Source organism: Trichosurus vulpecula, chromosome 7, assembly GCF_011100635.1.
Source record: "Trichosurus vulpecula isolate mTriVul1 chromosome 7, mTriVul1.pri, whole genome shotgun sequence".
Classification (NCBI taxonomy): Eukaryota; Metazoa; Chordata; class Mammalia; order Diprotodontia; family Phalangeridae; genus Trichosurus; species Trichosurus vulpecula.
The window spans coordinates 240,104,808-240,128,549 of NC_050579.1; the positions used below are offsets into that span (position 1 = coordinate 240,104,808).

General features: G+C 48.3%; 1 protein-coding gene across 9 annotated transcripts in view; it reads right to left on the reverse strand.

The window, feature by feature from the left end:
* Positions 1–1,255: 1,255 nt before the first annotated feature.
* The window catches only part of SLC29A1 (solute carrier family 29 member 1 (Augustine blood group)), a 30,115-nt gene continuing 7,628 nt past the window's right edge, over positions 1,256–23,742 (reverse strand). For 3 of the 9 annotated variants that reach the window (XM_036766685.1, XM_036766687.1, XM_036766688.1), the window contains exons 2-15: positions 21,220–21,334; positions 20,140–20,234; positions 19,765–19,846; positions 17,627–17,708; positions 15,183–15,373; positions 14,063–14,202; positions 12,683–12,817; positions 12,458–12,555; positions 11,216–11,294; positions 5,428–5,513; positions 4,985–5,093; positions 4,462–4,547; positions 3,192–3,394; positions 1,256–1,880 (exon numbers count right to left, since the gene is read on the reverse strand). In XM_036766685.1, the coding sequence (XP_036622580.1) occupies positions 1,769–1,880; positions 3,192–3,394; positions 4,462–4,547; positions 4,985–5,093; positions 5,428–5,513; positions 11,216–11,294; positions 12,458–12,555; positions 12,683–12,817; positions 14,063–14,202; positions 15,183–15,373; positions 17,627–17,708; positions 19,765–19,793 (1,350 nt within the window). In that variant the 5' untranslated portion in view covers positions 19,794–19,846; positions 20,140–20,234; positions 21,220–21,334 and the 3' untranslated portion in view covers positions 1,256–1,768. The other 6 variants (XM_036766683.1, XM_036766684.1, XM_036766686.1 and 3 more) reach the window with 5 other exon arrangements.

The following is a 23,742-nucleotide window of genomic DNA, read 5'->3' on the forward strand; positions in this document are numbered from 1 at the left end:
TAGCCTCTGACTCCTTCAGTACAGGCGTCTCAGGAGTCCAGCCAAGAGCTGGGGGGTCTGGGATCCTGCCTGGGGTTCACTCACCCCTGGGGCACTGGTGGGGAAGGGGAAAACAGAAGTGGATACATGTGTTTTCTAAGTAGACAGAAGTATTTCAGATGATATTTCTGACAGGAAATGTCAGAGCTAATCTGACAGGTAGAAGAAATATTCTGGATCTGAGGTTAGGAAAGTAAGATATCACTGTAAATGACAGAAGTAGGTTCTGTGTGCCTTTTTAGAGGCAGAATGGCTTGTATTCTGGACTGAAAAGACCCGGGTTTGAATCTCACCTCAGAATCTTACTAGTTTTGGGATCCTGGGTACATCACTTTCATTTCTACACACTTCCTGTTTCCTCATCTGTAAAAGGAAGGTCTTGGACTCAATGGCGTTTAAGATTCCTTCTAGTTCCAGAGCTGCGATGATGTTGTTCAGTTGTGTTTGACTCTTGGTGACCCCATTTTCTTGGCAAAGATACTGAAGCGGTTTGCCATCTCCTTCTCCAGCTGAGGCACGAGGATGAGGAAACTGAGGCAAACTGGGTTAAGTGACTTGCCGGGGTCACACAGCTTAGTGGTGTCTGAGGCCGGATCTGAAATCAGGAAGATGAGTCTCCTGATTCTAGGCCCAGCACTCTATCCACTGTGGCACCTAGCCACCCTTAGAGCTGTGATACTGTGACCTAGATATCACTCCAAGTATTCCCTTAGGGGAATGGGCAGTAAGCAGCCCTCTCATGGAGGGGAAGAGGGCTTGCATTCCAGGTCCATCCCTCCCCTATCATCTGGGAGCATTACAGCGCCAGCAGGGGAGACTGACTCATAGACTGTTAGAGCTGGAAGGTCATCTAGTCCAACCAGGTCATTTAACAGAGGAGAAAACAGACCCATGGAGGGCCTCAATCATCAAGGCCCTACAGCTAATTCAGAGGCAGGACTAGTAGACAGGTCCCCTAGCTGTAAATCCTGAGCTAACATGCTACATTGGATTTCCTCTGTTCTCCCCCATTGCCCCGCTCCCCACATACATATAAAGGCAAAAAATAGGTTTTGTATAGCTCAGCCCCTGTTCTTACCATGATCATCTGGGAACACCCTCTCCTCCTTAGGATACTCACCCCAAGCCACCACAAAAGGCCCATTCAGTCCTCTCCCCTTCCCCCATCCACCCCTCCCACAGAATAGAGTTGATGAGAAACACTGAGCAAAAAAAAAAAAACAAACAAATCCCGAATGATTTATTTGATGCCTTCAAGGGGCACCTGGTTTCTGTCTTGAGTATAAAAAAGGCAATAAATGGCACTGTACATGAGATATTACATGGAAAAGCTAGGAATAGGGGAAGTCCTGGGGTTGGATGGATGGAAAAACATGGCCAGAAAAAATATGACCTAAAGCAATGTTTCGTCTCATCCACTTAGCCCCTGACACCAGATACAGACAGACAGACAGAGGGATAGACACACACACAGCTGCGGGGGGGGGAGGGGGGAATAAACACTGCTTTTCCCATAGTTGGGTTCCGTCGGTCAGTCAGTCAAATACTGCAGGAAGCTACTGACCTCTCTGTGCTGTCCTCTGGGACCCCTTCCCCAGGATAAGAGAGCTCTAGCTCTTTGGCTCCCAGTGTCCAAAGAAGGAGTTCTGCTCCTCCGTCCCCAGCACAGGTAGTGGGAATACAGAGGTCAGAAGTGAATAAGGGAGGGCAGCTGGAAGATTCCAAGTGGTCACACTATAGCCCGCAATCCGAAGGACAATAAGGCGCCCAGGGCCAGGCCCAGGGAGAGGAAGAAGGCCATGATTGTACCTGCAGTCTCAGCCTCAAAAGGTTTCACTTTCCTGGGGGGAGATGGGACGAAAGGCAAGGTCAACCCAAGACTCTTGAACCTGGTGAGCTCTTCTCCAGATCCAGACCCTCCTCCCCCTCTCCAGAGAAATCCTACACCCCCTTCCAGACCCCAGGACAGCCGGTTCTGAACCCTTGGATACTTCTTTCCATGCACTCCACTCAGTTCTTTCAAAGGTAAGAAATGTTCACCAGTTTAGAACTGGAAAGGACCATCTGGTTTAATTTTCCTTTTTCAGAAGACAGAACCAAGTCCCAGAGAAATAAAAAGTGACTTGTCCACTGGTAATAAGGTATCAAAGGTGAGATTTGAACCCATATTCTTGGAACTCCAAATCTAGTAATCTTTCCCAAAAATGTACAGTTTATGCGCTCTCCCGGATTCAGGATAACTGTCCCTGGCCCCTTGGCTTGGCTTATGGCACCTCTCCCACAGTTCTTCTCCAAGGTAATCTCCTTCCTTACTCCAGCGCACACACACACCCTCTCCACTTGGTCCCCAAGTCAGGGCCACTTGCTAGCTCTAATACTCACACAGCCCATTCAGCAAAGCGTTCCTACTAACCCATCCCCAGCATCCTCTGTGGCCTCCACTCCATCCTTCTCCCCTCTCCCCCGTGGAGCCTCCTCCCTTCACTGCTCAGGCCCACATCCTGAACGGGATCTGTGATACCCCATTCACCTGAAACTGCACCCTGCACGTCACCTATGAAATGTCCTATAGCAAACAAACTACACTTCCCAGAATCCCAAGCTGGAAGCTAGCTTACTTCCTGCCTTTAGCAACCAGAGCTGCAGGGGCTGCAGAGAAAAACGTACATTGAGGATGCTGGTCAAGTGCAGGATGCTGGAAGGGCAAATCTTTGGGGAAGAGCTGTGTAAGAAGGGCAGGGCAGCACAGAGGTGGGCACTCCCACTGGCTGAGGCTAATGGCTATCCAGAACCTTCGAAACTGTTCACCAAATTTCCCAGGCTCAGACTTTGTCCGTCCTTATCTCCCTGAACCCTGACCTTGGCTCTAGGCACACCTAATCCTAGAAGGAGGTGTCTGTCTGCCTCCAATGAGATTGAGGTTCTCAGGTGTACAGAATGGGTCTCTTCTAATCAAGCCTGAAGGATTAGCTTCCCTCCCTGCTCCCCACCCCCCATCCTGCCCAACTCAGAACACTGAACTGCGGGCAACGACTTACATCAGACTCACTGGTCAAGGATGTGCTGAGCCCCTGGGCCGTCCCACCTGCCGGCTAAGGACGCTGCCCCAGAAAATGCCCTCCCCCTCTCCTCTCCATGCCCTGCTCACTCACTTGGGGCCAAAACACATGCAGAGGCTGGCGAGGTAGCCGTTGGAGAAGGCAAAGAATATCATGAAGATGATGAACCAGGCATCATGGTGGAAGACCACGGGCAGGTTCTTCCTCGGATGGACGTTGCACAGCATCATCAGCGGCACGAAAACGATCCTCGCCACCACCAGGGAAGGCAGCAGCCATCGGCTCTCCTTCTTTGGCTGTGGAGGAAGGCCACCCAGAGGTCCTTGGTCTCACTGCCTGCTTCTAAGAGAGGGCCCCTACACTTGCCACACATCCATTCGTTCAACATTTATCCATCAATGAGCATTTATTAAGCTCCTGGCCCGGAGGCACGAAGATAAAACTATTCCTGCCCTCCAGGAGCTTACCAGCTTTTAAAAAAAAAATTAAGTTTTAGTTTACAATACACAGTTCCACAAGTTTTTGGTTCCAAATATTCCCCCCCCCTCCCCTCATATCCCCCCAAGATGGCGTGTAATCTGATATCGGTTCTACGTTAAACTTCCTTACACAACAGTCAAGTTAAGTTGTAAAGAAGAATTATGACCAACGCAATGAACCATGAGAAAGAAGAAAACAATGGCCCCCCACCCCCAAAAGGGGGAAAAAAAGAGAGCAAATAGTTTGCCTCCATCTGCGTTCAGACTCCATAATTCTTCCTCTGGATGTGGATCGCTTTGTTGGGAGCTTACTTTCTATCGAGGTGAAAACAACAGGGACCCAAAATGAGCAAATATGGAATCATCAGGGGAGTAGGGCACTAGTAGCTGGGGGAGGTGAAATCAAGGAATCAGGACAGGCTTCCTGTAGGAGGTAGCAACTGACTTGAGCCTTGAAGGAAGCCAGGGATTCTAAGCAGCAGAGATGAGGGAGGGAAGTATTCCAATTATGAGGAGCACCATGTGTCACAATGCGGTCCCTGGCCCACTAACCACCCACAGGCAAGGACCGGTGATCACATGTGAGTACAGATCTCTCTCTCTCACACACACACACACACACACACACACACACACACACACACACACAGAGCACTCTATTCTGGGACATCTTTAAGAAACTTCTAGTCCGGGAAGTTGGACCAGAAACCCCAAAGCCTAGCCCCACCCACCACACATTCCTGGGTTGGCCAGTTTCAGAGCAGGAGAGGGCAGCTTAGATCCCCTTCCCATAAATAGCTACTGTGCTTTATTTACTGTTCCATCACCAAACAAAGTCCCATGGGGACTCTTACAACAACCCCACCCCCATAAGCCCTACTTACCCACATGTAGACGGTAGTGAGGCTCCGGCCAGCCCAATCAAAGACGTTGAAAGTGAAGAAGCAGGAGACAGGAATGAAATACTTATCTGGAAGTGAGGTGGTGAAAAAGTTTCAAATTAGGGAAGGTACCTAAGGGGGGGGGGGCATTAAGAGTCAGAACACAGATTCTGGTTTCTGATCTCTGTGTGACCTGGAACAAGTCCCTGCCCATTTCTCCAACTGTGCAATACACCCTGATTTTTACCTTCAGGGAGCTGATGTGAGAACAGAATAAAAAGATGGGAACGGGGAGCCAAAGGTTAGGGACACCCTCCTAGCCCCCCATATGCAAGCAGGTTTCCCAGTCTTCTCCCCACCCATCCAGGTCCCTATCATCTCAAAAGGAAAGGGGACAAACTTGGCACCCTGAAGACCTCCAAATCCTAGTGAAGTTCTCTTCTTCTTACCTTCCTCATTCTCCACACCCTCCCCCTCCAATTCCACACCCAATCCTTCCCTGCCCACCCTGCCCTCCAGCTCTCACTCCAGTCACTGGTCCCTGCAATGGTGGACTGGACCTCAGCGGTCACAGAAGGGAACACGCCGATGGTGACGGTGAAGACAAAGCAGACAGACAATGCCAGAACCCAGATCTGGGAATTGGAAGAAAAGGGGATGGTTTCCTCCAGAGGGCACTGGAGCAGGTAGGGGTGGTAGTTCAGTCTCATTTTTGGATGTGTGTTGTGGCGGGGGTGGGGGGTGGCGCTGGAGTGATGAAGATGGGGGGGGGGGCGGGGTGAGAAAAGAAGAATAAAAATCTCTTTCTCCTGGACCCAGCCACCAATAACACAAGGTCAAAAATGAGGAAAGTCATAGATTGAACATGGGGGATGAGAACAGAAAGGGTCAAGGCCAAGGGGTGATGGGGATGGGTGAGGACAGGATATCAGAATGGCTAAGACCCAGGGGTTCTACACCTCAATCTACCTGTTTGAGGATCGCTATAATGGAAGGCCTCTCATGTGTGCTGGACTTTGACATCCCTCCTTCTCCACTCTTGGCACAATTATCTCCTGGGGAGAAGACAAGATAAATACATGAGAAGGTCCTGAGTCAGGGTAAAAACAAACTTGTTTTCTTATATAGTGTTACATGATCATAGATTTAGAGCTGGAAAGGAATTCTGAGATCATCTAGTTCAACTACCCCCCACTCCCACCCCTCATTTTATAAATGAGGAAACTGAAGCCCTAGGACCTTCCCCAAGGTAACATAGACAGTGTCAGAGATAGAATTTGAACCCAGACCATCTGACTCCAGGGCAAGTGTTCTTTCCACTGTCCAGCATCATCTCCTCCCAAATGGGCCCTGCTTCCCATCAGCAAGGTCTCAGGTCACTGGGTAGAGAGAACCTGAGATGGTCTCAACAGGGACCCACAAGATAACCATTTCACAGTCCCACTGGAAGCACTCTCCATGTTCTCTGCTATTCCCTTTCCACAAAGAACCCTAGAACCTCAGAGCTACCACTCATCACTTGGGTCACTAAAATGGCCTCCTGCCTCCTCTAGGCTCCCTTCTCTAATCTATATTTCACCCTGTCCCTACTAGAGGTATTTCCTTATGGAAATACACCATTTTCCTGTGTCATATCTCAGAGAGGGAGCTCCCTGTAGTGAAGAGAAAGCAGGTCTAGGTCAAGAAGTCTGGGATCAAGTTGCCCCTGTAAACACATACTAGTTCTCTGACTATGAGTTAACCCAGGGGTAGGGAACCTGTGGCCTTGAGGCCACAGGCCTCGGACCTAGACCCTTTAGGTCCTCGGAGCTAGAGGGACACTTGTGGCCTCAAGGCCACAGGTTCCCTACCCCTGGGTTAATCACTTCCCTCTAGGCCAGTCCTCTAAAACTATACATTGTAGTATAGTTATTGATCTTAATTAATTAGTACTGGGAATTTCCTCAATAAGGAATTTCCCTATTAAAATGACATGAAATCACAGTCCTAGACCTCCCGCCCCCAAACCTCCTCCATACACACATTTACTATGATTTACTTCATCACAACAGAATCATTTCCCTTTCAGTGGCCTCTCTAGTGGCTTCCTACTCACCCTCCTCTTATTCTTCCCCACAAAGGTACCCTCTATTCTAGTCGGAAGTCTCCTCAGTGGCCTACAAACATAGCATACTCCTATTCCTATGTGGGAAAATGGAAAGAAAACAGGATTTGGAGTCAAAGGACTCCATGGTCTAGCGGATAGAATAATAGACTTGGAATCTGTGAGACCTCAATTTGAGGCAGCCAAGTGGCACGGTGCACAGAGCACCAGCCCTGGAGTCAGGAGGACCTGAGTTCAAATTTGAACTCAGATGCTTGACATTTACCAGTTCTGTGACCCTGGGAAAATCACTTAACCCCATCGGGCTCACCAAAACCAAAAAAACCCCAAAACACAAAGGCCTAAGTTCAAATCCCACCTCGGATATCTACTAGCTGTGTAACCAACTTCTCTGGGACTCCGATTCCTCACCAGTAAAAAGAGGTTTCAACTTATCGCCTCTTACATCCCCCTTCAAGCTCTAAGATCTTTGATCCTCTAACTCCATATGATTTAACAGTGTGACATAACAATAAAAAGGCAACGATAAAGCATAATGATATATGATAAATGCTTACTGATTGATAATACAGTCCTAGGCACAAAAGTCAGCAAACATTTATTAAGGGCCTACTGTGGCACTAAAGAAAGACAAAGCCCCCCCCCCCCAATTCCTGCCCTTGAGGAGCTCCCAACCTAACAGGGGAGTCAACATGCAAGCAACTATGTAAAAATAGGCTATAGACAGGATAAACTGGAGAGAATCACAGAGGAAAGGCACTAAGAGGTGACTAAAGAGGTCTAGGAGAGGCTTCTTGTTTGTAGAAGGTGGGATTTTAGTTAAGACTTGAAGTAGCCAGAAGGCCAAGATGAGGAAGGAGAACCACTTCAGGCTTGAGGCATAACCACTGAAAACGTATGGAGTTGGGAAAGGCAGAGAGAGACACAGAGTTCACAGTCTAATGCCCAGAACAAGGAGGTGATGGTTCCAATCTATTCTGTTCTGGCTGGGCCATTATCTCTAGAGCACCTTGTTCAACTCTGGGCACTCTATTTCGAGGAAGAGATAGACAAACCAGAGTGTATCCAGGAGAGGATGGTTGAGAAGAGAGAAGAACATACTTTATGAGGATCAGTCGATAGCCTGGAGAAGGTAAGACTGAGAGGTAACAAAGGATAGCTATCTCCAACGATGTAAAGAGCTAGACTTGTTCTGTTTGAACTCCAAGGGCAGGAACTAGGAGCAGTGATGGAAGTCACAGGAAGTCAGTTTTGGATCTGACACCAGGAAAAGCTTCCTGACAATCGGAGCTGTTTGAAAACAGAATAGGAGGCTCAGGGTCATTCATCGGATGAGGACTTCTTAGATCATCTAGTGCTCATTTTTCAGATGTGAGTACTAACTGGGTAAAGTAGGGAGCGGTGCGGAGGGACAAGGATGGGTCGGACTAACCGCCAACTGAGGTCCCTTCTAGTTCTTGGGTTCCTTGTTTTTGTGAACTGGGGCAAGTGCCTTCTCCTTTCTGGGCTTCTGTTTCCCCCCAGAAGTAAATCGAAGACAGTAACACTAGCCAAGAGGAAGTGTGGCTTAGTGCAGAGGTGTCAAACTTGCAGGACCTCCGCAAAATCCCTGAGTGAGCCAGAACCAGATGAAAATGTCACTGATAAATGTTTAGCAAAAAAAAAAAAATTTGAAAAATACAATGCAACACAGATAATGTTAATTTGTGGTTTTCTAAGTTAACGATCTGGTTTCTATTTGAATTGACTCCACTGGCTTTATTAGATAAAAAGCCAACCTTGAAGTCAAGAAGACCCAGATTAAAGTCCCACCCATAATGGCTGTGTGACCCTCAGCAAAGTCCTTTAATCTTTTCATGCCTCAGGTGAAACACTTCTAAGATGGTAATTTTCATAGCAAGAATGGATCTGTTTTTGACGTAAGGGAAATTCCTCACTAGGAACACTGTTGCAATCATAGGTCCAGTCCCCCAAAAAATACTACCTACTTTTCACTGTGGTGGTGAAGAAATCACCCTTCTGACCTTTGAAATGCTACACAAGGGGCAGTGGGTATGCCTGGGCCCCTCCCCCAGCCCCATGACTCCAGTGCTTCTTTGGCCCTATTGAGCCACCATCCTCACAGTTCTCATCAAAGATAGCTTTGGCAAGGTGATGCTAGCTGAGAAGACATGGGGTCTCTGGAGAGCTGTTTGCCCATTAAGATCCTAGAGGAGGATACGATGGGATGGTGCAGGCAGCAGACTAAAGAAGCCCATCCTGGCCCTGTGGGGCGTTGCGGGTGGGTGGTAGCTACACTCCCTTCCCTTTTCTAGGTTACAGACCATACTTTGTGATGGAGTCCATGATGGGTGGGCGGGGACCTCCTCTACCACATTCAGCAGCTGGGCAACTCCTGACCTCATTCACTCCTGATGAATGTGGATCTAGCAGCTGGACAAGTTTTACAGGGACCTCATGGGCTACGTTCAGCAGCTGGGCAGGTCCCATTTGGGGAAACTATCATTGGCCTCATCTTCCCACACAACCAGGGAATCATCTACAAGGACCTGAAGCTGGATGATGTGATCCTGGACACAGACAGACACATCAAGATCATGGAGTTTTTTTTGCATGTGCAAGGAGAACATCTCCCCTGGGACCATGAGCTGGAACACCTGCGGCACCTCGCACTATGTCGCCCCTAAGATTATCGCCTACCAGTCCTCCGGGAAGTCTGTGAACTGGTGGTCCTTTGGAGTCCTGCTGGAGGAGATGCTGGTGGGATGGCCTCCATTTGATGGAGAGAATGAAAGCCAGCTCGAAGCAGATGGGTCACCTGCCCAAAAGCATTGTCCCAAGGGGATTGCTCACTAAACACTGAGTGAAGTGTGTGGGCTCTGGACCCGATGAGGAGGCTATCATCCATGTGCATGGCTTCTTCTGTTGAACTGATTATTAGCAGGGTACCTTGAGAGGCCAGAGATTGCCCCTCCCTTTGAGCCACAACCGTGTGGCTGCAGTGGCGAGCCAGGAGCCATCCCTCACTCAAATCAAAGTCCACTTTGATCAGGTCGATTGCTAGGGCTTCTTCTATGTCAATTCCAATTCTATACATCCAGATACCTGAGTGATCTCCAGTCCTGGGGCTGATGGCAGCCCGATGCCTGTCCTGTGAGCACATCTTGCTGGACCCAGATCCTTCTGCTGCTCCCCCACCTCCCTCTAAAGGTGGGGCTGAAGGGGCAGTTTTCAGATCTTTGTATTCTCCCCCCCCCCACTCTTTCCCTACCTGGGATTTGCATCCTGCATACCCTGCCTCAATCTATTCTACCTCCCTAGTGTCCTACCAATGTTCTAGTATCCCCACCCCCATTCTAGCTTCCCTCTATTCTTCAACTTTGACCCACCCTCACTGCCCTGAGCCTAGAGCCTACCTTCAACCCAAGGTCCTGTGGGAGGTGCTCCTGGGCCCAGGGAGTAGATGGAGATGATCCCCCGCCCCCAACACAGCTGGGTCCCAGTTGTCCCTGCCCCCCTCTCTGGTGTTCCCCACCAGCCAGTGTTCTAGAACTTCCCTTCTCTCCCAACCATGGCTCAACTCCCTGCTGCTGTGTGTGACTCAAGTCTCAGCTTTCATGGAGCCCTGGATTCACCTCTTAGAACCCTTAAGGCCTCTCTCATTCACAGTCCCCACATCTGTCTGCTCATCCCCATCTCTCAGGGCTGGGAAATAAAGTTGGGGTTTGATGCTGAAAAATAAATAAAATGCTACATAAGTGATAACTATTATGATTGCTGCCTGTCCTCACTCAGTTTCTTTAGCTCAGGCCCTCCACCCTTCCTTCCTTCCTCCAATCAAACCCCACCAATCTTTCAAGCTTGATCCATTCCCAGGGGCCTTAGAAGACAATACAATCACAAACATCTGTTAGGAATCCCATTTTTAAAAAAAGAAATCCCATCTTACAGAGAGAACCCTGCTAAGGGAGTGCCAAGGGACATGAAAAGTTTAGACAGCACAAGATCCCTGCCCTCATGAAGGTTACATTCCAGCAGGGGGGTGTGTCATGTACACAAAGCACAATCATATACAATTTTACACGGTAAGCCCACACTACAGAGGGCTCATAAAATAAAGTGCCATGAGAGTTTGGGGGTGAGGGTGGCACTCTGGTCAAAGGAAGACTTTTGGAGGAGAAAGCATTTGAGTTGAACCTTACAAAATAGGTCTCTGTTTCTTCTGAAGATTTCTTGCATGGACAGTAGGAACCTTGCAATTTTCAGAAAGTTATTTCACATCTATTAAATCTGTGTCCTCAGGTAGGATATAAGTTCCCCAAGGGCAGGCATCATATCTTATATTTTTCCTCACAGCAGCTTAGCCCAGAAATCATATCTAGGTTTGCTTGGGGTTTTTTGTTCCTTTGTTTTCAAGATTGGTCTCCCAATCTTGCCCAGGCTGTAGGTACAGCAGCCACTTACAGGCCTCAGTTTCCCCTGGAGCATGTGCTGCCATGCCCAATCATATTTTGTATTTCTTCTGAATCACCTAGCCCAGAGGCCACGTTTTTTTCTATATCCTTCACAGCACCTAGCACATTTTTCTCTTCCTCTTTTGAGTATGCATTCCCTCCGAGTAGCCTCCCTCCCACTCCTCTGGGGCCCAGGTACCTCTTCGAATCAAATCCATTTTGGTTTCTTGCTCCCCAAGAGTTTCCACCTTTGCTTGCTGGTAATACTGGTAGAATTTCTGGCAGGGAAAAAGAAAGAGAAGGAGCAGCTCAGACTGAGATTCTTTTCCCCGATTTCTAACTCTCCAATCATCTATCCTTAGGCTCACAGATCTAGGACCTTGATCTCATCCAACTCCCTTATTTTATATTTTTTAGAGGAAGAAGAGAAAAAGACTTTATCTACATGTGTGAGCACTAGAAAATAAACAAACATGGCAACTGACCTATATGCCTTCTCTGTCCCTCCCAAAACCTGGAGGAGCTGGGGAGTAGCAATCCATAGGGGAGGGAAGCAACACCATAAGTGCCCTTGAACTCCAGGGACAGGGGTGGAAGGAGGACAAACAAACATACTATCGTTTTCCCCAGGTCCCAAGGTAGAGAAAGGTCTTTGGGATCATATGTCTACTGGCCGATTACTTTGATAGGAAGGACACAGTACAGAGGTGTCAAACTCATGGCCCAAACCAGAAGAAAATGTAATTGGAAAACGTTTAACAAAATAAATAAGCAACATGGATAATATTAATTTGTGGCTAAGTCAAAAATATGCTGCTGGCAGAGATCCTCTCTTTCTATTTAAGTTTGATACCACTGGCTTAGAAGCAGAAGGGGGTTCCTGAAGTACTAAAAGGGAAGGAGAATTGTGTGGGGAGGGGATGGGTTTTGGGGCAGTGGTGTGCAGTTCTTGGAAGAAAAACAGAGGGGCCTAGGCAGCTCTAACCCCCACATTTTACAGGCAGCGTTGAGTCTGATGTCAGGAAAACCTGAGTTTAAATCCAGCCTCAGATACTTATTGGCTCATGTGACCCCGGGCAAGTCACTTAATCTCCGTTTGCCTCAGTTTCCTCACCTGTAAAATGGGTGTGATAACAACACCCATCTCCCAGTGTTTTGGTGAAGATAAAATCTGTATATTTATAAAGTACTTTGCAAACCTTAAAGCAACATATACAAGTTAGCTATTTATTTTTATGGCTATTATTTTTAATACCACAACTACTACAGTTTAGGAAAGTGATGGTCAGAGAGAAAAGTGATTTATTCAAGTGGCAGAGCCAGTATTTCAAACCCAGGTGGCTAGATTCCCAACCCGACTCCTTTTCTACTCTGCTACACTGTGTGTATTGTTCAGAAGCCCCCCCCCCCCAAGAGGACAGACTTCCGCCCTCTATCTTACCAGGCGAGGCAGGACCACATAGCATATGATAGAAAGGACAATGACCACACAGGCAGTGATAAAGTATCCAAAAGCACTTTGTTCCAGTTTTGAACCACCTAGGCAGACGGAGGGAAAGGTGAGAAAAGGGATCTCTGCGGGGCCTCTATCCCTAACCCATCCTCTAGGGCCATCTCCCCTCCCCTTCACCCCTAGGGAGTCATTAAGGAAGTGTGAAGAACTCACTGGCAATGGCGCAGATCATGGCCATGGCAGCGAAGGTTCCGGCCAGGCCCTGGCCGCTCATGATGGGAACTGTGTAGCTGGTAGGCAGGAGGCCAGCCAGGCCAAACAGGCTGCCCTGTAGAAGGGCTCCAAATGCTGAAGAGGACACAGGACATGGTATGAGAGAGGGGAGGGAAAGGTGCCAACCCGCTGAGGTCTCATCTCATCTCAGGACCTAAGACTGTAAGCTCCTTGAGAGCAGCGACGGCCTTGATAGTGCCTGGCACACAGCGGCTGCTTAACAAATATTTAATGAACTGAACTGAATGGTAGAGAGGGCACTGGGAGAAAGCAGGCAAGTCCTAGAAGGGTGTTACAACATGTAGCGAAGACCGGAGGACAAAGAGAAAGCCACTGGCCACTCCAGAAATATTCTCTCAAGGAGGGAGGCCAAGGCAAACATCTCTTCATTTTCCACCAGGCTGCACTCCCTCTAGTCTTCTCCATCAGGTCCTATTTCCCTTATATGCCTTCCCCACTTCCGTCTTTCAACTTCCTTTTAAGTATAATCTTCACTTTTAGAAAGTAAACTCCTTGAGGGTCACCTGTATTTGCATTCCCAGCACTTAGCACAGAGGCTAATACATAGTAAGCACTTAATAAATGCTTGTTGACTGCTGGGAGGCTAAGGAGGCCCTGATTCAAACAGATGGGAAAATGAAGACATACTGTGGAAGGGGCAGATAGGTGGGGGAGGGTCAGGAGGATGACTCCAAATCTGGCCTCAGACACTTCCTAGCTGTGTGACCCTAGGCAAGTCACTTAACCCTGTTTGCCTCAATTTCCCTCATCTGTAAAATGAGCTGGAGAAGAACATGGTGAACCACTCCAGTATCTTTGCAGAAAACCCCAAATGCAGTCATGGAGAGTCTCAGCAACAACAAACAGAAGGGAGTAAGCAGAAATGGTTGGTCAAAGCCACTCATTTCCCCAGGGTCCACTTTGCAAAAGGAAATAGGTGCTGTGGAATTCAGCCCTTGGGATTCCAGTGAGCTTTCGCCTCTTCTTGCCTGGAACTAAGCTTCCATACCGCTTCTCACCCACCTCTATATTGTGTCCTCTCCACCCAACCCTTTCCAGATCTCTTTTGTGTATCTTCTTCTCCAGTTAGAAAGTAAGCCCTTGGAGGGCAGGACCTGTTTTGCTTGATAGTTTCTGTATTCCCAGGGCTTAGCACAACCTAGTAAGCCCTTCATAAATATTCTACCTAACTATCTATTCATTCACTTATCTATCTCTGTATGGAAGAGGGAGGAAAAATCCAAGCTGAGGAAGTCCCCACTGGCTCTCCGTCAACCCCCCAGATGCCCCAATCAGCTCTCTTCTCCCCAGAGAACTCACAGTTGATGATGACAATCTTGATCATGGTAACAGTGAAGAAGGACACGGGATCAAGGTTCACTTTCACCAGGATGGCTGTCACGGTAAACATCAGCAGGATGGCCACCAGACTGCCCAGGATCCTCAGGGCCTGAGGGATCCTGCAGAAAAAGAAGAAGGAATGTGGGTCAAATCCATGTTCCCTCTCCCCAAAGCTGAGACAGGTCTGCAGGCTCACACAGGGGAGTGGAAGGCAGGGCATGGAGCAGGGAGGAGGGGGGATAAAAAGGATTCAGGACAAGCTAGGCGGGAAAGAAACGGGTGTGGTGGAGAACGGGCAAGGAATAAGTTCAGTGACCCCTTGGAGATTACGAAACACAGCAGAAATACTCATATTCAGATCCTGCCTCAGATATACACAGTGAGTCACTTAAAGCTCTTTGATTCTCAGTTTCCCCTACACTGAAAATAGGGATCAATTAACTCCTACATCATAAGGTTCTTGTAAGGATTTTGTAAACCTTAAACCATTATACAAATGGGAATGATTACTATTGATTCCAATCCCCTCATTTTATTAAAAAAAAAACTTATTGACATACAGTTATCCTTCCCAATTGAAGGGCTTAGGGGCACAATGGAAAATCACTTTTTTCTGTGTCGTCTGCTGGCCTTTACACGTCCTCTGTGCCCTCTGCAAAACTCCCCCAAAATACCCATTTAATTTTTTATGTCAACCCACGATATATTGAAACTATGATGGGGGAAAGCTGTGATATAGAAGGGATAACTGTAATTTGTGTTTATATCATAATCATTTCTGGGGAAAAGAAAAACTCTCTAACCCCCTTCTAAGACTGAACCTTCTCTTGAAACAAAATAAAACGACTGGATGGAAACATTCAATACAGCAGCAGCAGCATTGGATAAAGCACACAACATTCTGTCTCAGAAGCTTTCCACCTCTCTGCCACCCCGTAGAAAACAGAAAGGGTGATGGTGGATGTCAGCAGATCTGGGTCAAAATTCTCAGAGCGGCTACTCCACCTGTGTGTGCCCGGCAGGTCATCACTACATCCTTACTGAAGCAAGGAGTTAGGGCAGTAGGGAAAGGAGATGAGTCATAGAAGGGTTCAGTTACCTCTGATGCAGGAAAGAGTTGAGACAGGTGAAGACCAACAGGGGAAGCATGGCACATATGGTCATGACATTGTTGAAGATGGAGTCTAGGAAACCAGGCTTCAGTTGGGGTAACGATGTGTTGGCAAGGAGGTCCCTGTTTTCCTCCGGCAAGGAGTTATTCTGGGGTGGGCCCAGGCGGCTTCTGAAGTACTGAGGAGAGAGGAGGACTGTGAGGAACGCTCGAGGTATTCCCGCACACACGGGAAGCAAATCTAAGCTCTCAGCGTATTCACAATAGACTGAATGCAGAAGCAGATGAGAATCCAGCTGTCTTCTAGTAAGCCAGACAATACTGAAATTTGCAAAAATATGTAAAAAAAAAAGCGCTACTCTGTTAACTAATTTTTTTTTTAAAGGAAGCCACCTTGGTCCCAAGGCCATCTTGGAAACTAAGAATTTACAAAGGAAGGAAGGAGGCCAAATACTGTAGTAAAAAGAATATGGAACTTGGAATCAGAGGAAGACTTGGACACAAAGTCCTAGCTCTGTTACTACCTGAGTAAGTCACTTCTTTGGGCCTCAGTTTCTTCATGTCTAAAATGTAGAGACTGCTTGAAATGTATGATCCTATCATATTCTTTGGATGACTCTTGATTCACCTACATGGTTACTGCTTTCACTAGGAGAGATCATAATCCATCTGTGCCTTCTTGGTTCTTGTCCCTACCTTCCCAGAAATCTTTCTAAGATGACCCACCCAACATATGGGGGAGGCCTTCCTCTTGGTTAACATGGAGATGTGCTTCATTTCTTCTATTAGTGTATCCAGACTCACAGTGGGCTTTGCACAAGTATCCCATATATAGAGAGTACCAATAGTTGACACCTGGGTTTTTTCTTTTTTTTCCATGCAAAACATATTTCCATATTAGCCATGTTGCCAAAAAAAAAAGAAAAGAAAAGAAAAGAAAAAAGGCAAGAAAAATTAAGAAACACAGTCTAGCAAGTCTAGACTGACGGTGATGTATTGAGTGAGAGGCTGAGTCAGGAAGATTTGGGTTCCAGTCCCACCCTCTGACACATACAGGCTGTGTGACCCTGGGGGCAAGTCACCTCAGCTCCAAATGCCCAGGCAGTGCTCTCAGACTCTGAGTTATAAATGAGTTACTGGATCTGCAAGGGTGGAGGAAGCTTCCTATAATCAATGAATCACAGGTCCAGTTTTGTTTTTTTAAAAAGGCAGTACAGAAGTTATAAGATTCCGAATACCATCTCCTTTTCTAATCTCTTCTCTGTAGGCAGACAAGGCCACATAGAGCCCTATGTATTTTTATCTTGCTTCAGAGGAACAGGGAATTGAAGTTAGTCACACTCTCAGGTGAGGTCACTTGCTCCAGGTCACATACGGCAAATAAGTGTCAGAGGTGGGATTCAAACATCCATCTTCCTGACTTCAAAATCAGTTCTCTGTCTACTGCAACACACAACTTCATGTTTGGCCATAGCTAACGTGGTTGGTGATGAGTCTCCTGGAAGGGAGTTAGGCTGGTCATTGGACAGCAAGTACAGTCTATCACCCAGACTGAACCCAAATGAACTTTTTCCGAGTCAGCAGAGCATGTCAGAGCTGTAGGAACCTAGGGGTCACTGCCACATCAGCATAAGATTGCAGAGGACTTTAGAGAAAGAGACACAGAAATGTACTTCCCCATGCACAGAAATACGATACTTGGAAGGAACCTTAAAGAGACCATCTAGGTCAGGGACTTTCACTTTTTGTGTGTTACGGATCCCCTTGACAATCTGGTAAATCCTATCCTATCTTCTCAGGAGAATGTTTTTTTTTTTAAATGTATAAGACAAAATACATAAGATTACAAAGGAAGACAATTATATTGAAACACAGCCATCAAAATATATATTAAAAAATACAGAGAGCCCAGGTCAAGAATCTCTGATCTAAGGGGTAGCTAGCCAGCACAGAGGATAGAGCACTGGCCCTGGGGTCAGGAGGGCCTGAGTTCGAATTTGGCCTCAGACACTTATTAGCTGGGTGACCCTGGGCAAGTCATTTAACCCTGATTGCCTCCCCCTTCACCATTCCACCAAAGAAGAATCTCTGATCTAATCTCTTCCATAATTTTCAGAGGAGGAAACCAAGGCTCTGAGATGTAGTAACTTGACCAAGTTCTGATATCAGAGTCCAGACTAGAACTCGAGTTGCCATATTCCCATGTCCAGGGCACTCTCCGCTACCCAACAATACTGCCTCTTCCTCCTGCCATCCCAGTGGACAGAAACATTTCCCTCCTCCTAGGATGGACCTGTCACCTATCCACATCCTCAAATCATACCCTCCAGCACCTGACTGTACACTGATTTCCCATGGTGCCCCTGGGGAAGGTGCCCACCCTCTGGCCCTTGCCAAGTAGTCTACCATCTTCCCCCTCTCCTAAGTCTCACCATGGTGGCAGTCATAAAGAAATTCCATGGTAGCAGGGTGCCCAGCCCCAGCACGAAGAAGATAAACCATACCGCCTTGTACCTGGAGGAAGAGAGAGGAAAGGCACATGGGATGGATGAGTGGGATGCCCCAGCTTCAGTCCATAACTAAAAGGACACTCTCTCTGGAGCCTACCCCTCACTCCTCGTTTCCCCCCCAGCTCCCTCCAGTCCATTGTGACCCTGAGCAAACCCTTCACTTGGCTTTGGTGCCCCCTCCCAAGGAATGAGCATGGAGGAGAGCCCTTAAAAAGCAATAAAGACTGAGCCTTTCCTGTTCCCCATGGACAAGGATAAAAATAGAGAGATAAAGAGGCTCTCTCCAATGGAAGGGAATAAAGATAAAGAGATGATGTTTGAAAATGCGCTTGGACAGCTTTTGTGAGGAGTCTAATGGGAATATGGAGAACTCTACCTCTGGTGCTTTCAGAAGGGAAGGTGTTCCATTAAACGTACCCTGCCTATCACCTGGGTCTCTCACCTGCTCTGTCCCTATCTGCCCAGGCACAGGAAGCTGCTGGACAGACAGTCTTAGGCTCAGAGAAAGACAAGTTTCTTGCAAAGGATAAACACAAGGCTGCCACTATATCTGTGCCTTGGTTCCCAGCCCTCACTGATCCATAGGGACCTTAAAGGCTGAGTACTGCAGTTCAATCCCATACAGTTCCACAGAGAAAGGGGAGAGAAGTGGTGGGGGGAGGAGAGGGGAGCAAAAAAACAAAATACACAGCAAATATCCCTCCTTCCCCTTTCAGCTGGAAATTATTACGCTGCTGCCTCTTGGGGGTAGGAGGGAAGAGGAATGTCTAAGGTACCCTACAAAAGATGTGAAATCAGGGAAACCAAGCTCCCTGGTGATTATGCCTGCCCCTTCCAGGAAATGGTGGGTGGGAGAAATGAACTTGGGAGGCAAGGGGGTGTGTGTGTGTGTGTGTGTGTGTGTGTGTGTGTGTGTGTGTGTGTGTGTTTGCCTTCTGCTACAGACAGAACCAGCTTTGTTGGTCACAGTACCTAGGGTGGAACCATGGGTGTCAGGCAACAGGATGTCACCCAGGTTAGACAGAGTTAATAGTTAGGGTTTTCCTTGTTTGGGGGAGAAGGAAGGAAGGAAGGAAGGAAGGAGCTATTCCCCAACCCACATTAGGGCTGTAATACTCCCCACCACCCACCCCCATATCAACCACTGTCTGGGACAGGCTGAACCACAGGGGTAGGGTTGGGATCATGGCTAGGATCCCAAGGGAAAAAAGTCTGAGCTATTTCGCCAACCAAGAGGCAGAGAGGCTGGGCTTGGACGCCAAGAGGGCCAAGCAGGATGATGAGGTGAGAGAGAATCATAGGTTCCTGATTGTATGTGGGATGCAGGGATGGGATGGATGGCAGAGGAAGGATGAATCTCCCAAAGGATGAACAGTGAATGATCAGAGAGGGAGCACAGGGCCCTGTGATAGGTGTACTGGGGGCAGGGATGTAAGGAGTGGGACAGGAAATGAGGTTAGGACAAGAAGCAGACCATAAAAGTGTAGGGAGACTAGAGATGAGGCAGGAAGGTACTGAGAGAGGGTGACAAGGGGAAGAAGATGGGAGAAAGGGGACAGGAATCCAGAGAGCGGAAAAAAGTGAGGGCAAGACTCAGACTGGGGTTATCCAAGGAAGAGGTCCCAGAGAGAGAAGAAGGGTGGTGGTGGTAGCAGTGACAAAGTTTTCCAGATGTGCTGGCAAGGGAGAGACAGGAGCTGCCAAGTATCCTTCCCCACAGGGAAAGGCTGGAAGCCAAGGGCGGCTAGCTGAGGGGAGCCAGCAGCAGGGTGGAAACAGTGACGGAATGGGAAGAGGCCCAGGCCATCCTACATGGCCTCCCACTGACCAAGCACCTAGCAAACAGCTCAGCTGTGGATTTGCTCCTCATTGGCTGGTCTGAGCCTGACTCACAGGTGGCCAGCAGGAAGGGCTAGTAGACAGAGGGGGCCCCCCGAGAGTTATGTCACCACCCCTTTCCCTAGGCAGAGACCTCTCCTTGGGCCCTCTATGCTTCCTCTCCCTGCCCCCACTCCCCACACCCCTACCAGAAACCTTCCCGACCTTCAGGACTGTCATACCTGTCCTGTGGCCTGTGACTGGTCGTCATGGCAGTGCTGCCCCTGGCTTCACGTGGCTTCCAGCTCTGTCAGTCTGGGGGTCCTTGGGAGGGAAGGAGCAGCGTCGGTGTAAGTCCCCTCCCTCCCCACTCCAGACCCTTCTTTATCCCATAGTGGCCGAGCACTAGGTTAACTCCTAACTTCACTATTTTTGTTGGAGTTGTCCCTGTCTGACCCCCTCCCCACCTCCCAAAGGGACCCCAGCATGCCTCGACTTACTTCCCTTCAAAAAGGACCCTGTCCCCAGAACAGCCGAGACAGCCACCAAAGGAAACAGAGTCCTGGGAGCTTGCCCCCACCCCACCCCCCCACCTCCTCCCCTAGCTGTGGCAATACCTGGTTGCCCGCCACTGCCACCTCTATTTTTATCCAGTTCTGGAGCAGTCTGTAGCCGGGAAACAGGAGAGGAGGAAGCAGAAGGGAGGGGGTAACTGGAAGGCAAAGAGAGAGAAGAGACAGACGAGAAAAGGAGACTGGAAGGGCAGCAGGAGACCAGAGGAGATAGGAAGCTGGGGGGAGGGAAACAAAACAGAGAAGAGGGAGGCACGGACAGATATGCGAGGGAAGGAAGGGGCAGAGGGAAGGTACAAAACAGACGGAGGAGGAGAAGCTAAAGGACAAAGAAGGGCGAGAAGACAACCGCCACAAAATCCTCCTCTCACAGGAACTTGGCCTCGATCCCTAAAGATCCTTTCTCCTGGAGGTGGGAGTGGGGGAGAGGGGGAGGTAAGAGGGTCCGGGCATCCGCTCCTAGGCTGAGGCTTCCCTTGGCCCCCTTCCTTCCCATCTCGGTTTCCATCTACATTTCTGTGATTTCCTACTGTTATTTTCTAGCCCAGATCTTCCTCCCATCCCCCACCCCACACCCCAGCATTAGGGTTTGCCTGTCCCCATTCCAGAGATTTTCTCCCAAACACAAACACTTTCTAATAAACACATTTCCTCTATGCCTTGACCCTGAAACCCTTATTCTATCATGCTGTCCTGCCCTCAGAAAGCCTTTTGTGAAAAGCAGGCTTTCCCCACCCCCACCTGTACCCTACTGCTCTCTCAGTTCCTTTGTGAGTCAGGCCCCCTCTCCCCTTCCTCTTTCTCCCAGAGCCTTAGGAGATGAAGGGGAAGGAGGAGCAGCAAGGGGGAGGGGGGGAGTATCACAGCTTTCTTGATCCTAAAAGGCCTCTCTCTGCCTTCCCCTCCCCCACATTGGAATGGCCCCGGGATGAACAGGTGGCAGCAGGGTGTACGGACCCATTAATGGACTGCTTGGGAAACAAGGGAAGCTACGTGTTCTTGGCCATGCATGCAAAGGACCCACATGGGAGGGTCAGATTCCGAGGTCCAGATCGGACTGTCCCCAGGGAAAGAATCCTGTCTCCTCCCCCCTGCCCCAAGCATTCCCCCGGGCTGGGCACACACCTGAGGTTGGAGCCCGGGATCTGGCAGCTTTGTTCTCCCTTCTGGATAAGTCTCGAGCGAGGGAAGAGCACGGAATGTCCAAAGAAACAGCAGGGCCAGTGCAGATTCACTTAGCCTAATATGGGAAAGGGAAGGAGAAAACAAGTTACGAGGCCCCTTTCTTGGAAGACTAGGTGTGCAGAAGAGATAATACTCTTTCTGACTTCGGGAGACAAAAGGGGGACAAGAGCTGCAAGGCAAATACGTCCCTTCTATAAGGGTTACAGTCAGTCAGGCAATAATCATTTATTAAGCTCCTACTATGTGCCAGGAACTGTATTAAACACTGGGATCACAAAGAAAGGTAACCCGGCGCCTTCCTACCTTTCCAATGTTCCTGCACGCTACTGCCTTCCATACGCTCTCCAGTCCAGACAAACTAGGGTACTTTCTGTCCCTCACACGCAATACCCCATCTCTTGCCTCTCTCCCTTTCCACCGACCATCTCCCATGCCTGGTGCGCACTCTCTCCTCACTTCTCGGGGTCTCTGATTACCTCTGAAACGTCGCTTGAGCGCCAACTTCTATGTGAAACCTTTCCTGATCATCCTGGCTGCTAATGCCTCCCTCCCCCTCCAAATTACCTTGTAGTCAATTTGTACATGTTCTTTCCCTCTTCTTCCCACTTCCCCACCATTAGAATAGTTGATTTTTGTCCTTCATACTTGAAAAGAACACCGAGATCTTGGGGTCAACATAGGGTGTGTCTGGCTGTGGCTGATCAGACCAAAGTGAGCTCAGAAGGCACAGGACGGGCACAAGTAGTCTGTGTGACTATCTGGAGTGGAGAGGTCTCTAAACGTGTGCATTCCGCCTCGCTCACAGAGCACAGCACCTTCTCTGATCCCTGAAGAACACTGGTATTGATTGTGAGATGTGGGATACACGGGCACTCCTTCAGAGCAGGGCCTGAAGACTTTTATCTTCATCACCACATGACCGTATTTTTTGTTGTTGGGTCTTTTTGGTCGTGTCTGACTCCTCAGACACTCAGGGTTTTTGTGGCAAAGATACTGGAATGGTTTGCTATTTCCTTCTCTAGCTCATTTGATGTGTGAGGAAACTGAGGCAAACAGGGTGAAGTGACTTGCCTGGGGTCACACAGCTATCTGTCTGAGGCCAGGTTTGAACTCATGAAGATGTGTCTTCCTGACTCCAGGCCCTGTACTCTGTCCACTGTGCCGTCTGGCTGCCCCATTACCATATTTTAGGATGTGGAGAAACTGGACAGTACCCAGAGGAGGGCAATTAGAATGGTAAAAGGCCTTCAGCTCGTGCCAGCACGTAATAGAGTGCCTGGCACATAAAGAGGTATTTTAATAAAGGCTCACTGACAGATTGATCAGTAAAAGGTAGATGATACTTGTACCACCTGTCAAGCAGGGCCTGCTGTTGGAAAAGTGTTTTGTAAACTCAAGCACTCCAAAAATTCGAACTGTTGCTTAGCTCTTCCCCTCGACCTCCTGCTAATTTCCCCTAACCATCCCGCATACATCGTGGCCAGTCAGTTTCCTCATCTATACGATTCAATTCCATAAGCATTTATTAAGTGTATACAATTTATAAATATGAGAGATACAGTGACCAGGGGAGACCAGTCAGGAATGATGAAGGCCCTCCAGGTAATGCCAGATATGGACTGACTGAAGGAAATAGGAATGTTTAACCTGGAAAAGAAAAGGCTTAAAGCTCGCATATGGAAGAGGGAATGGGCAGAGTTTTGTACCTATGTGTTCCCTGAATTGTAACATAGCCTTAAACTGTATTCTTCACCCGTTGGTGAACAAAAAGATCCTTTTTGTTGCCTAGAAAATATATAAATGGGGCAGCTAGGTGGTGCAGTGGAGAAAGTATCAGCCTCAGAGTCCAAGGGACCAGGGTTCAAATCCCACCTCAGATACTAACTAGCTGTGTGGCCCTGGGCAAGTCACTTAAGTTCTATTGCCTCGAAAAAGGAAAAAAAAAAAGAAAATGAAAAAAAATACAGTAAGTTAAAGGAATGAAATTAATAAAAAAAAACAAATTTGTATCTTTTTTAATCCTAATAAAAATAAATAATTTGAACACTTAAAAAAAAAAGTAAGTGGGAACAGACTTGTTCTTCTTCCTGACCTCAGAGGTCAGAACCAGGAGCAATGATGGCAAAGAAACACACTCAGACCGGGGGTAAGGAAAGATTTCAGCACCATCCACTAGTGAAATGCCCACGCATCTGGCAGTAGCAGGCTCCCCCTTCCCTGGAGGTCTTGGAGCTAGAGCAGAATAGCCATTCACCAAGGGAGTTTTAGGGGGTATTCTTGATCAGGTCTCCGGTGGACTGGATGTTCCCCGTCCCTGGAATGCTCTCACTCCTCCCCTCCACGTCTGAGGTCCCCTCCAAATCTGAGATTTCACAACTTTGTGGTTTGCACCGCTCAGACTTTAAGGTGCCTTTGTTGTCTTGCAGTCATGCCAGACTCCTCCTGACCCCATTTGGTGTCTTC